The sequence below is a fragment of the Natator depressus genome, chromosome 1 (genome assembly GCF_965152275.1).
Source record: "Natator depressus isolate rNatDep1 chromosome 1, rNatDep2.hap1, whole genome shotgun sequence".
Taxonomy (NCBI): Eukaryota; Metazoa; Chordata; order Testudines; family Cheloniidae; genus Natator; species Natator depressus.
Genome location: NC_134234.1, coordinates 133827424 through 133841472, shown reverse-complemented (window position 1 = coordinate 133841472; position 14049 = coordinate 133827424). Strand labels below are relative to the sequence as shown.

The 14049-nt window shown below is 39.4% G+C and overlaps 1 protein-coding gene across 11 annotated transcripts in view; it reads right to left on the bottom strand.

Moving 5' to 3' along the window:
- OFD1 (OFD1 centriole and centriolar satellite protein) overlaps positions 1-14049 on the bottom strand; it is a 57933-nt gene that overhangs the window by 26100 nt on the left and 17784 nt on the right. For all 11 annotated transcript variants that reach the window (XM_074967028.1, XM_074967021.1, XM_074966976.1 and 8 more), the window contains exons 12-16: positions 13621-13712; positions 13291-13480; positions 12026-12156; positions 10178-10289; positions 6452-7057 (exon numbers count right to left, since the gene is read on the bottom strand). In XM_074967028.1, coding sequence (XP_074823129.1) covers positions 6452-7057; positions 10178-10289; positions 12026-12156; positions 13291-13480; positions 13621-13712 — 1131 coding nt within the window. The remainder of the gene's footprint in view (positions 1-6451; positions 7058-10177; positions 10290-12025; positions 12157-13290; positions 13481-13620; positions 13713-14049) is intronic.

Genomic DNA, 14049 nt, shown 5'->3' with positions numbered 1-14049 from the left:
CCCGATGTTCTAGTAGAACCTCCTCCATCGCTTGCAAAGCCAGCAGAAAGCGAACCTGGTCAAGGAGCAGTAACTCGTGACAAGGGTCTCTGAAGAGGGACGGGGAGAAGGGAAGGAAAGGAACTGGATGACATAGCCTAATCTGACAGTGCTTAGGACCCAGCTGTCAGTAGCGATCAAGCCCCAAGCATTGTGAAAGCGAGTTTGCCTGTCCCCAAACAGAGGGGATGGGGAGAAGGGAGTGACAACTGGTACACTGTTCCAGATGAAGAAGTCAAAATGACTGCTTGGGGGGCACCAGGAGAAGGCATGTTGACTGGTCAAACCCAGGACCTGAATGCCTCCTCCTCTGGGACCTATGCCCTTCTGGGGGAATCCCGCTGTCTCGGGGGAAAGGCTGCCCAAATGCTCTCTGCGGACTATACTGCTGATGATGATGACCACCATAGTTGTGTCCCTGTACTGCCAGCATGTACACCCCAAGGACCACAGGGTAGCCCTCAAGTCCTTGAAGGAGTGCAGAGTCTCATCCATCTTATCCAAGAAAAGAACTTGGCCGTTGAAAGACAAATCCTCTATCACCTGTTGCACATTCGGAGTAATGTCCAAATTCTGTAGCCAGGATGCCCTTCTCATAGTTACTGCTGACACCATCACTTTGACCAAAGTACCTGTGATATCCAGTGTGGACTGCAACGAAGTTTTAGCCACCAAGCAGCCTTCGGTGATAAATGTCTGAAATTCCTCCATGGAGGATTCGGGCAGCTGGTCCACAAACTTAGACAAAGCCAGCCAGTTCACAAAGTCATATTTGGACAGCAACGCTGTAGTGAGAGATTTTTATGCTGAATGTTCTTGGATACCTGGCAGCACCCTGATAGAATCTTGCAGAAAAACCTCGGAAGGAGTTTAAATATCATAAAAACACATTTCTCTTAACTGGATGTAAAAAGAGTGGCGACAGTATCAAGACACTTTTGTTTGGATAAAACAGTAATTAGTTTTTAGATTAAGGCCTTAATTAAGTAGAAATTAATGTTAGTTTAAATTTAGAAAATCCAACATGGCTGACCAAAATGGCAGATATAGGGATGATGTAGTGGAAGATTCCATCTCAACGGTACTGAATGACATAGTGGAAAATTTCATTAACTGATAGGGAATGACTCAGCAGAATCTTCTAGAACCTTCTAGAGTCCAAGATGGCATCATAAGGGGGCAGAGCTAGACAGGAAATCACATGTAGGTACACGTAACCAAGAACATGTAAGTACACATGACTATGTGACATCATAGGGAGGGGCCGAAAAGCTGGAAGCTGATTGGCTGAGCCTGAGAGAGCAACCAGTATATAAGGCCGACAGCCAGCAGGCTAAAGTTCTAGTGGGTTTGAGATTTGGAGGAGGAGAGCAGAAGCTGCAAGACACCTGCGAAGAAAAAAAGCTATCTGGAAAACATCTACCTGAGAAGAAGCAGAAGCAGCAGTAGAACCCTGAGGTTGTCCTGGCAACGGCTGCCATAGCAACTCAGCCAGCAGTCTTCGCCAGCAGCAGCTACCGAACAGCCGCAGCGACCAGCAGGCTTCCGTATCTGTCACCAGAGGGCAGCTTTCGCCTCAGTAGTAGTGTCTCTCTCCTGTGGCAGACAATATTAAGCACAAGCAGACAGTGCTTCCTTTTTGACAGATCAGAAGGACCCTTTTGATGATTCGGAGAGTCATAAGAATAGTAGAAGTAAGTGTAGTCTTCTATTCACTACCAAGGAATGTGTGGGTTTTGCCTGTAAATAAAGTTGGATGCCAGTGCTCTGAGTGAGATCTTCCCATAACCATCCAGTAGTCGCTTGGCCAGCACTTATTGGATGTTAAATGTTAAAAGTAAAATAGTGTTAAGTGAATGGTTACATTGTTATATGTTATATAGTCTGTGTCTTATTTGCTGTGCCGCTTGATTTTAAACTGTAATTCCATTATGTTTTATCATGCTTTACTCATTTCTTCTTCAGAGTAGCAGCCGTGTTAGTCTGTATCCGCAAAAAGAAAAGGAGTACTTTTGGCACCTTAGAGACTAACAAATTTATTTGAGCATAAGCTTTTGTGAGCTACAGCTCACTTCATCGGATGCATGCAGTGGAAAATACAGTGGGGAGATTTTATATACACAGAGAACTCCAACCCCTCAGACAGAGACAAACACCTACAAGATCTCTATCAAGCATTCTTACAACTACAATACCCACCTGCTGAAATGAAGGAACAGATTGACAGAGCCGAAAGAGTACCCAGAAGTTACCTACTACAGGACAGGCCCAACAAAAGAAAATAACAGAACGCCACTAGCCATCACCTTCAGCCCCCAACTAAAACCTCTCCAGCGTATCATCAAGGATCTACAACCTATCCTGAAGGACGACCCATCACTCTCACAGATCTTGGGAGACAGGCCAGTCCTTGCTTACAGACGGCACCCAACCTGAAGCAAATACTCACCAGCAACCACACACCACACAACAAAAACACTAACCCAGGACCCTATCCTTGCAACAAAGCCCATTGCCAACTGTGTCCACATATCTATTCAGGGGACACCATCATAGGGCCTAATCACATCAGCCACACCATCAGAGGCTCGTTCACCTGCACATCTACCAATGTGATATATGCCATCATGTGCTAGCAATGCCCCTCTGCCATGTACATTGGTCAAACTGGATAGTCTCTACGTAAAAGAATAAATGGACACAAATCAGACGTCAAGAATTATAACATTCATAAACCAGTCAGAGAACACTTCAATCTCTTTGGTCACTCGATTACAGACCTAAAAGTCGCAATTCTTCAACAAAAAAACTTCAAAAACAGACTCCAATGAGAGACTACTGAATTGGAATTAATTTGCAAACTGGACACCATTACATTAGGCTTGAATAAAGACTGGGAGTGGATGTGTCGTTACACAAAGTAAAACTATTTCCCCCATGTTTATTCCTCTCCCCCCCCCCCCCCGTTCCTCACACATTCTTGTCAACTGCTGGAAATGGCCCACCTTGATTATCACTACAAAAGGTTTTTTTCCTCTCCTGCTGGTAATAGCTCACCTTACCTGATCACTCTCATTACAGTGTGTATGGTAATACCATTGTTTCATGTTCTCTGTGTATATAAAATCTCCCCACTGTATTTTCCACTGCATGCATCCGATGAAGTGAGCTGTAGCTCACAAAAGCTTATGCTCAAATAAATTTGTTAGTCTCTCTAGGGTGCCACAAGTACTCCTTTTTATTTCTTCTTGTTTTTCTGTAAATACCTAATTGCTTCAATAAACGATTATTTCAGTTTTCAAAGAATTACTGCTTGTGTGTCTATTCTTGAGTGGAAGGCTGTATCTGTGTCCTTTCTGGGGTTAGCAAGACTAGCGTGCTCTGGGAAGCCCTCTGCGGGTCAGAGACAAGCCCCCTGGTAATACTCTGGCAGTTCCTTTAGGGCAGGCCACAACCCTGTTTACCCTTTTTGATAAATTAGACAAATGTGTAGGTAATTTAATTAGCGTCTAAATTTTAGGGTAACTATGCCTGACGGTTAGCAACACGCATCTGCAACACGCATAGATAGGAGGTGTATGTCTTCCTACCTATCAGGTCATCTGTTTAGAGTCCTTAACCTTGGGAGTGGATTTGAATATGCCCTGTGAGCCTCTATAGTTCACTGTGGTTACGACGAGAGAATTTGCGGTCAGATGGGAATAAAAACCCTCAAATGCCTGCACTGAAACAAAGCAACGGTTCTCCATGCGATCCACAGTAGGCTGAATCAAAGCTGGCATGCTCCAGACAACTCAGCAGGCTATAGGAGTGCATCGTTAAAAGGAAGGCTGCAGGATATACAACAACCTACGTGTGTTCTCCTGCAGAAACTTGTCTTGAATACCCAGGGAAGCAGCCATGTGCCGTAAAAGGTACACCCTGAAATCCTCCGATGCCAAAGGGGAGGAAGAGCCAGGCACTTCAGAATCGTTTAGGGACAAAGATGAAGCGGTTAACTGTGCCAGAGCCAGAGCTTGCTCCAGGATTGACAGTCCTAATGGGATGACTCTGGAGGCTCCATGAGGGGAAAGATCACCAGTGCCTGGGCCTGTGGCAGACCGATGGTTACAGCCACACCTTCCCAGTGATTTTGCTTTACAGAAAGATGAGAAGTGGGACTTCCATGACCAAGAAGCAGCCCCACAGATTCCACAGAGGCCACTAGTATGGGTTAAACATCGGTGGCCCATATGCGCCAGGCCAGGAGACCCCGTCCCAACCACAAGACCAGTGCTAATCCTGGTACCCATAATGTTCCATGAATGGCCACCAATGCAGGTCAGGCGATGGAGAGAGAGAGTGGAAGAAGATCCCGACTTGGATGTCAAGGAGTCCCAGGTTTCAGGGGATAAAGGTGGAGCCAGCACAAGGGTGCGAGCAACCAGTCTGACTCAACTGTAGTGGAGAATGAAGAGGAAACTGGTACCAACAGTGAAAACAGTACCGCAAACACTAAATATGCCTCCCAGCATTTCTGGTGTCAGAAGCAGTATTGATCCCAATGTTGGCAGCAGTACCAAGTTGACTGACGGTGCCAAGGTGGAGAGCAGTGAGTACCACCCCAGTAACATTGGTGGCATCGACAACAAGGGTGCCAAAGAAGTTCCTGATGCCAGTACTGAGCCCGGTACTGGCCCTGCTTCCACTGACCATGGAAGGGAAACATTGAGTGCGATGCCAACAGACCCACAGGTTCAGCAGCCCAACAGAGCTATAAACGATACAGCCCTGGCAAAGTCCTGGACCAAGGGAAAGGTTGGAACAGAAAGGAAGATGAGGTCCATTGCCACCTGATCTGGAAACAGCCGGTGCCAGCATCGCCTTTGTTGGTACTGGACTCAACAGACGCCCCAGGGCCGGAACCGGAGTCGACAGTACGGGGTTTCTGACCTTCCTGAGTGATACTAGGGACCAGTTGACAGGACCTGCTCCCTCCCACACTCCAGCATTCATACCATGCTCCTTTGGGAAGAGAGAGATGAGTCCTCACGTGATCTGGAGCAATCTCAATCAGTCTTATGCAACCTCTTCCTCAACACACTCAATGAGGAGCGATTCCTCCATCTCTTTGGAGAAGCATGAGTTCCAGAGCATGAAGCTGCAGCACTCTCAGAACATGAGGGCAACCTCTGAGCCAACACAGATCTCAGTGACGATGATGGCTGCATAGCCTGTTCAAGCAGGTGCTGCTTTAGATGAAGATCCCTGAGGATGAAGGCCATCTGAGTCCATTTTGTGAACGATTTGCAAATCAACCACCACTGCTCAACGTGGACTTTGCCTAAACGCAGCAAGCATCATTGTTGGGGATTGCTCCCCTACACAACAGACAAGGTTTAAACCTCAGTGAAGGCATCACCAGGGAAATACTTAAATGAAAGGTAATTAACACTAAACTAAAGGTACTAATTAACTATATACAACTAGAAAAGTCACTAAGAAATAAAGAGGTTGTGAGATTAGGAACCACACAGAGCTCTGACTCCAGCCACGGGCTACAAGAAGCAGCTGAGAGGGGTCGGGGTGGCACCACCTCATATAGCCAGGGGAGGGGCTACAGGCACGAAGCGCAAGTGCCGCCATCTATGGGTACTGCTAGGCAAAATTCTCCAGCTCTGGTGAGCTGGGTAGGCACACACCTAAGTGGAAGACATAACTACATCTACTTGAAGAAGAAATATTAGATTTCTTTTTTTAAACACATTTCTGAAATTACAATTATAGGGTACTGCAACATTGTGGTTTTCTGTTAATGTTCCAATCATGCCCAGAATCTAAAAGCCATCTTCCTGTAATTCACAATTGCTCACCAATGTGTGGAAGCAATGTCACAGTAACAGGAGCAAACATTAGACATTGTTTACAAAAACCAACAAAGAGGGGAACTATAGTCATTCAGATTTTCAAAACAGTCAATGAACCATTTTAGCAGCCCAAATAAGCTGAGTCTAATTCTGCCCTCCATTATTGCCCATGCAACTCCACTGACTATGTAAATAGATGAGGCTATGCAGGGAAGTTTATAGCAGCTGTGAAATCCCAGTTAATCTTCCAAGCAGAGTTACACTTAGGATCTGCTTTTGAATAAAACACTGATTACCACAGCTACAGTGGATCATATGGGCATACTCTAATTACCCATTTAAAAAACTGCTTAAATTAAGGGCAGTAGGTTTGGCACATACCCCCACACACACTTCTAAAACACTTGCTTTCAAAGGCTTAGTTTCTAATTCACTTATCATATTTTGCCTATAGCTTTCTCTTGCCCTTAAACAGGTGATAAACGTACAAAAGATTCTCAATTTTAAGTTTCCTAACTGGAATCTTACTAGAAAAACACCACCACAATGGAGCAGTAATGGTTTACCTTCTGGAAGTATATGGCTATTGACGTTTCTCTCCACTTTGGAAAGAGGAGTAGAAGAAAGACGTCTGGAGGAAGAGACTCTTCTTCGTGGAGTAGTTAGATGATTTTTCAAGACATCATCATGCCCAGGTGTCACATATCTTGGACCTCTCGGACTGCTAAGAGAGAAATGCTGAGAGCCAAGGTTGTCTTCTACAAACATAACTCTGTGTTGAGAAGCCAAAGGGAATCTAACAGCATTTCGTAAAGCTAGAGGGGACGTTGTTGGTGTCCTGCTTGCAACTGCACCTTGAATGACTCTATGCTGGTAATTTCTGTAGGCCTCTTCCAAATACTCTGCCTCTTTTTCTAGTTCTTTTATCCTAGCTTTGGTTTTGGCGACAAATTCAAGGTCAGAATCTGGAGAAGAGTTGCAGGTCCGTGAATGCTGGCGATAACCAATGTTTGGAACATCATCCGCCACAACAATATCAGTAACAGCCCGGTTCTTCAAGAAAACACCGTCTACATAAATGTCATGAGGTACAATCCTATCACCAGTGAAGTCAACGACAGAACGATCAACAAGAGAAGGTTTGGGATTCCGATACACTTCATTCTCTAGAACTACGTAAGTAAAAATTTCACACACACAGACAGAAAGAAAAAAGCACCCATGAATTTCAGGAAAAATCAGAAGAAATTATTTGAATTATGATTTAGTCACATGATTCAGATGAGAAATTGATGACAGTGGATTTTAAATACAAGGGTTTTTCATTTGAAACGTAAATCATAACCATTAAAAATAAAAAGTTGTATTCAACTACATTTGATGTTGCTGCTAACAGCTGCAAGTTATCAATGATTTATGTTTACAGAAATTAATATTCAGATCAAATTGAGACAAAAAATAAAATCAGAAAAAAGTTTCATATTTTCTGCTACTACTTCAGTTATCACTGCACCTTAATAATACACACTTATCAGACAATTCCATAGAATGCAATGACACTTGATGACAGCAGCTCTAGTAAGCCACTCAACCCCATTTTTCAATGGTTTATAACTTGTCTGTTTTAAATTATATCAAAGTGAAACATGGCACGCAGGCTGTCAGCCTAAAAAAATAAGTATTGTTTCTGCTATTTTTAATTGAAACAAAAATATGAATTGTTAACTGATATATATATAATATATATAAAATCCAAACACACATTACTAAAAACAGCTGCAAAACAAAATTAATTTAATTAAACTTGCAAACTGTTAGAGCCCAGTCATGTGCCACTGATTTCAACGGGAACAGGGGCATGCCCTCATAATGCTTAGATACCCAATATATTAGTCTATTAAAACAACAAAATCAAAACAGAACACCAAGATATTGCTTTCACTGTAAAGTTTAAGGTGACTCCCTTCCACTAAAGATTAAAAGAAAACTGTTACCCAAAATCAGTTATATTGCATGTGTTAACTGTCTCAGTGTTAGTACTTCTAGGTTAAGAAAACACACCAGAAATATCTGCAAATACCATCTGCAGAGAAGTAACTTTGTCAGAGGTCAACACATATTGCATAATAAAAGTATTCTTATCAAATACAAAGAAAAGTTTGTTTAATCACAACAATCTTATCTCTGACCCAAAATAAGTCAGTACTGTGCCTTCCACTAGCGAAGTAAAGAGTTAATCATGAAATAATAGTAAAAAACAAAAGTTACAAAATGACACCATGACACACTGATCAGCCTCAAATGACAGTTGACATGCAGTATAAACATTATTTCATCAAAAAATATTATGTGCTTTTCATTAGGGCCATTGTGTGATTAAAAAAATTAATCGTGATTAATCACGCAATTAAAAAAGTTAATCGTGATTAATCGCGCTGTTAATGATACAATACCATTTATTTAAATATTTTTGGATGTTTTCTACATTTTCAAATATATTGATTTCAATTACAACATAGAATACAAAGTGTACAGCACTCACTTTATATTTATTTTTGATTACAAATATTTGCACTGTAAAAAAAATAAAATGTATTTTTCAATTCACCTAATACAAGTACTGTAGTGCAATCTCTTTATCACGAAAGTTGAACTTACAAATGTAGAATTATGTACAAAAAACCCTGCATTCAATAAAACAATGTCAAACTTTAGAGCCTAGAAGTCCAGATATTTACATGCCAAATGCACTAAAGATTCACATGTCCCTTCATGCTTCAACCACCATTCCAGGGGACATGCATCCATGCTGATGATGGGTTCTGCTCGATAACAATCCAAAGCAGTGTGGACTGACGCATGTTCATTTTCATAATCTGAGTCAGATGCCACCAGCAGAAGATTGATTTTCTTTTTTGATTATTTGGGTTCTGCAGTTTCTGCATAAGAGCATGGCTCTTTTAAGACTTCTGAAAGCATGCTCAACACCTCATCCCTCTCAGATTTTGGAAGGCACTTCAGATTCTTAAATCTTGGGTCGAGTGCTGTAGCTTTATCTTTAGAAACTTCACATAGGTATCTTCTTTGCATTTTGTCAAATTTGCAGCGAAAGTGTTCTTAAAATGAACAACATGTGCTGGGTCATCATCCGAGACTGCTATAACATGAAATATATGGCAGAATGCAGGTAAAACAGAGCAGGACACACGCAATTCTCCCCCAAGGAGTTCAGGTACAAATTTAATTAACACATTATTTTTTTAACCAGAGTCTTCAGCATGGAAGCATGTCCTCCGGAATAATGGCCGAAACATGTGAGGGATATGAATCTTGAGCTCATCTGGCACATAAATCTCTTGCGATGTCAGCTACAACAGTGCCATGCAAACGCCTGTTCAGGTGACATTGTAATTAAGAAGTGGGCAGCATTATCTCCTGTAAATGTAAACAAACGTGTTTCTCTTAGCAATTGGCTGAACAAGAAGTAGGACTGAGTGGAATTGTAGGCTCTAAAGTTTTACACTGTTTTGTTTTTGAGTGCAGTTAACCTACATTTATAAATTGCACTTTCATGATAAAGAGATTGCACTACAGTACTTGCATGAGGTGAACTGAAAAATACTATTTCCTTTTGTTCATAATTTTTACAGTGCAAATATTTGTAATAAAAAAATATAAAGTGAGCACTACAACACAGAATACAAAGTGAAATCAATTTATTTGAAAATGCAGAAATACATCCAAAAATATTTAATAAATTTCAATCGTGATTAATTTTTTGAGTTAATCATGAGTTAACTACGATTAATCGACAGCCCTACTTTTTATATTAAACTAGATGCAATTATCACCACCACCACCACAAAAGGCATTACAGATTTTATTGGTAAAATAAAAGTATTATTTAAAAGAAAATAATTCATATTCTAAAGACAAGAGATAAAAAATAATACATTAAAATACAATTAATGAGTTAGAAATTAGATGGTTTTATTATGGAATATTCATTTCCTTATGTTTATTAGGAATGTTTATCTTGACAGTGCAAGATTTATTATATCCATAAATATTCATTTCCTTGCTTTTAAAGGCTTGAGTTTTATAAATGATGTCGTAGGTAGCTACATTTGTGACATCACAACCTTAACTTTTTTTTTAGTTTTGGAATGCAATCATCAGTTACAGACTGAGCCCTCACAATCTGAACTACTTTTCAAGCCATTGGAAATGTTTGCAAAAATGAAAAATCCTTTATAAAGTCAGTTTAAAAACATCTAATAAATACTACAAACCTGTCTGTGTTTGCTTCAGCTGCAATTTCAAATCTTCAACCTGTACGTTTAGCTTTCTGATAGTAGTTTCATGGTCTAACAGCTGGATCTTTAATTGTGCACAACGTTCAACCTGAAACAGATTTTGAAAAAAAAAAAAAAAAAAAAAAAATCATCATACAAATGTGAACAAGGTCACTGTAAAAATGTTAAATAGCACAGGACCCAAGAACCGATCTCTGTGGGACCCGAGTGGAAACAGACCTGCTTGATAACGATTACCCATTTATAATCACATTTTGAGGCCTATTAGTTAGCCAGTTTTTAATCCATTTAATCAGTTCCATGTTAAATGGAGTAAATATTTAGTTCTAGTTTTTTAATCAAAACGTCATGTGGTACAAAGTCAAACACCTTACAGAAGTCTAAGGTCAACACTATTATCTTTATCTACCAAATCTGTAACCGCATCAAAAAAAAGATATCAAGTTAGTTTAACAGGATTTATTTTCCATAAACCCACATTGATTTGCATTAACTACATAACCCTACTTTAATTCTTTATTAATCGAGTCCCTTCTGAGACACTGCATTATCTGGCCCAGCCTATAAATATCCAGGTCACCCCGTTTACCCTTTCTAAATATTGGCATTACATTAGCTATCTTCCAGTCTTCTGGGACTTCCCCAGTGCTCTAAGACTTATTGAAAATCAACATTAACGGTCCAGCAAGCTTTTTTAAAACTCTGGGATGCAAATTATCTGGACCTACTGATTTAAAAATTTCTGACTTTAGTAGCTTTGGTTTAACACCTTCCAGAGATACCAGTGGAATGAACAAGTGTTAGCATCACCATATAAGATTATACCCCAGTTTTAACCCCAACCAGAACAGAAATATTTATTGAACACTTATGCCTTTTTTAGATTATTATTGATAACTATACCATTTCCATCTAGTTACAAACCAATACCACTGTCAGGATTCTTTTTGTTCTTAATATATTTAAAAACCTCCATTTTATTGTCCTTAACTCTGTGGGCCACAGATTTCTCCTTGTGTCCCTTGGTTTCCCTTAATAATTTTATACAATTCCTAACTTCTGAACTATATTCATTACTATCAACTTCCCCTTTCTTCCATTTGTTTTACACACACACACACACACACACACACTTTTTACAGCTGCCCTCAATTCACCTCTAAACCAGTTCAGATTTTTAACTAATATGGCCTTCTTCCTCCATTGTGGGTTTGGGGCCATCCACTAAAGGTGTTCTTAAATGATTCCCAACTATCATTCACATTTTTCTGACAAAAATCTTCCTCCCAGCTGATCTGGCTCATAACTGTTTTCAGCTTTGTGAAAGTGGCCCTATTATAGCACCACATGTATATACTACTGGTCTGGACTTTACTCTGTTTGTATATTATAAATATGATCAAATCATAATCACGTGTACCTAAGCCACCACTAATTTTTCATTCTGTGACCAGTTTCTCTTTATCCATTAGGATAAGGGTTAATAAAGAATTCCCCTGTGTTGGCTGCAACATTTTTCCATTTCTACCAGCACAGATACATTAATTTTGATGAAAATGAGCTAGTGCTTCCAGGTCCAGCTAAATTTGTATTTTTTTTTTCCAGTTTCATCAGCAGTATTGACCTTTAGTAAACAAGTACTGAAAAATCTTAGATTTAACACAGGTTTGTTTGGTTAATTTTTTTAAAAATTGTATTTATTTATTTTTAAGAAAAAATTGAATTAAAGCACTCCAACACCTCCTGCAATGGGACAGGTGTAAGTGTTTACAAAATGACAGAAAAAAAATCTTATACTATTAAGATGAAAAGAGAAGAATTTACCTCACTTTGCAGTTGCTTTTCCAGAAGTTGTTTATGGGTTTCAAACTCATCCTGTTCCAGCTTTTTAGCATGTTCAACTCTCCTCAGTTCTGCCTGACAGGCTACATGTTCAGCTGATGGCTGAGTTAACTCTTTCACATAAAAGAACAATATCAGGAGATATTTTATAAGGTACTTAAAAATGAACATTCACTATTTATAACCAACTCCTGGAAACTTAAAACTGAAATATTTTTCCTGACTACAATAGGTCTTAAATAGTAAAACTTAATTTATATTCACTTTTTGGGGTATCTGTTTCTTCTAGAGACTGAACTTTGTGTGCCTCCGTCTGGGCAGTTATGAGCTAGGCAGGAAGTTTTCTACTCTGCAAGTTATTTACCTGAATCAACTTGTTCCTGTCTTATCTGAACCGGAATGTACTGCTCATCTGTGGTCTTCAAACACAACAACATGTTTTATAAATGTAGATGCGCATTACAAGACAATAGATTATTATTCTACAGAGATCAGGTCTATCAAAATAGTCATTTGCAGAAGCCATTGTCCTCTACTAACCACAATAAATAATGCCGTGGTTGAAAAAAATGCTCTTTTGGGAGATGAAAGGAAAGAGAGGGTATTATCAACAATTAGTATTTTTGTATTTTAGTAGCACCTGCATGCAAAGTTCCATTGTGCAAACAGTGAGAGAGACTTGCATAAAAGTGCTTACAATGTAAATTTGACAAGACAATGATCATTGTCCCCATTTTACAGATGGGAAAAGGCGACAAAGAGATTACATGACTTGACTGAGATCACGCAGGAAGTCAGTAGCAGATCTGGGAATTAAACCCAGGTTTACTAATTCCTAGTCCAGTGCTGTAACCACAAGACCAGCTTTTGGAAAGTGAAACATAAAAAAATCTACTATAATTAAGGACTTGTGGTCCTCTGAGGAGAAATAGATGAAGAAAATAGAATTGACGTGCTTTTACCACTGTCCCATGAAGTGTCCAGGAACACTAATAAAAAAATCATCACCCAATACTTGTGATACTAGGAACTTTGGAAAAAACAAAGGTAAATGAAAAGACAAAACAGGGATAAGCAGGAGCAAAACCAAGTATTATAACAGTTTTTTAAAGCGGAGTGTTAATTTCATTTTACATATATTCTTAAATTTAGTAGCCTTTTAACAATCATGAAATAAAGTGTTTACTTTAATGGAAACCTTCTGTAAAATGAGGAAAGGAAGGTTATAAAATATGTTAAACACTAACTGTCTCGGAAATGCAGGTTTTCATTGCGAGTCTCCTCCAGTTGTTGTCTAAGTAGTTTATTTTGCACCTGAAGCTCCAGTTTCTCTTCCTTTAACAAGGGATAGTCCGCAATCTCTTTCAATTTTTCTGTCAACAACTGATTCTGTTTGTTTACCAATAGCACCTGCGCCTTTACTGAATCCAGCTCCAGCTAAAAAACATGTCACAAACTTCTTAAGGTGTTTCTCAAGAATATACTTTGTACTACATATTATTCCTGAAAAGGTATCACAAAACAGTTCAAATGTACTAATCAAATAGTGTAGTCTCCAAATTCAGGCTCACAATTACCTCGAGCTCTTTTGCATGTGATACAACTTGTTTGAGTTCTTCCTTCTTTGAATTAACAGCAATGGTCTCTTCACGCAACAGCATAGCCTTCTCTGTAAGGATCATAAACAGTTTCCGTAGGTTAATGTGTATCTCACACCAAAAACTACATAAAAAGAATATTAAGGTTGCAAAGTCAAACACTCAAAAGTGAAGAAAAGCCAGAATTAAGGTTGCCAGAGCAACCTTAATTTGGCGAGGTTTGTGCATATGCATGATACAGTCTTTAATTACATGATTATATATTATTTTTTCCAAAGCACCAGCTTAGAAGTCTAAAGATGATCCTCTATTTCTCCAACTTCAATTAAATACACTATATTTGTTTACAAATACTGCTTTGTTGCCTCTTATTACAAACTGGCTGTTGAGTATCAAGAGATTAGTTAC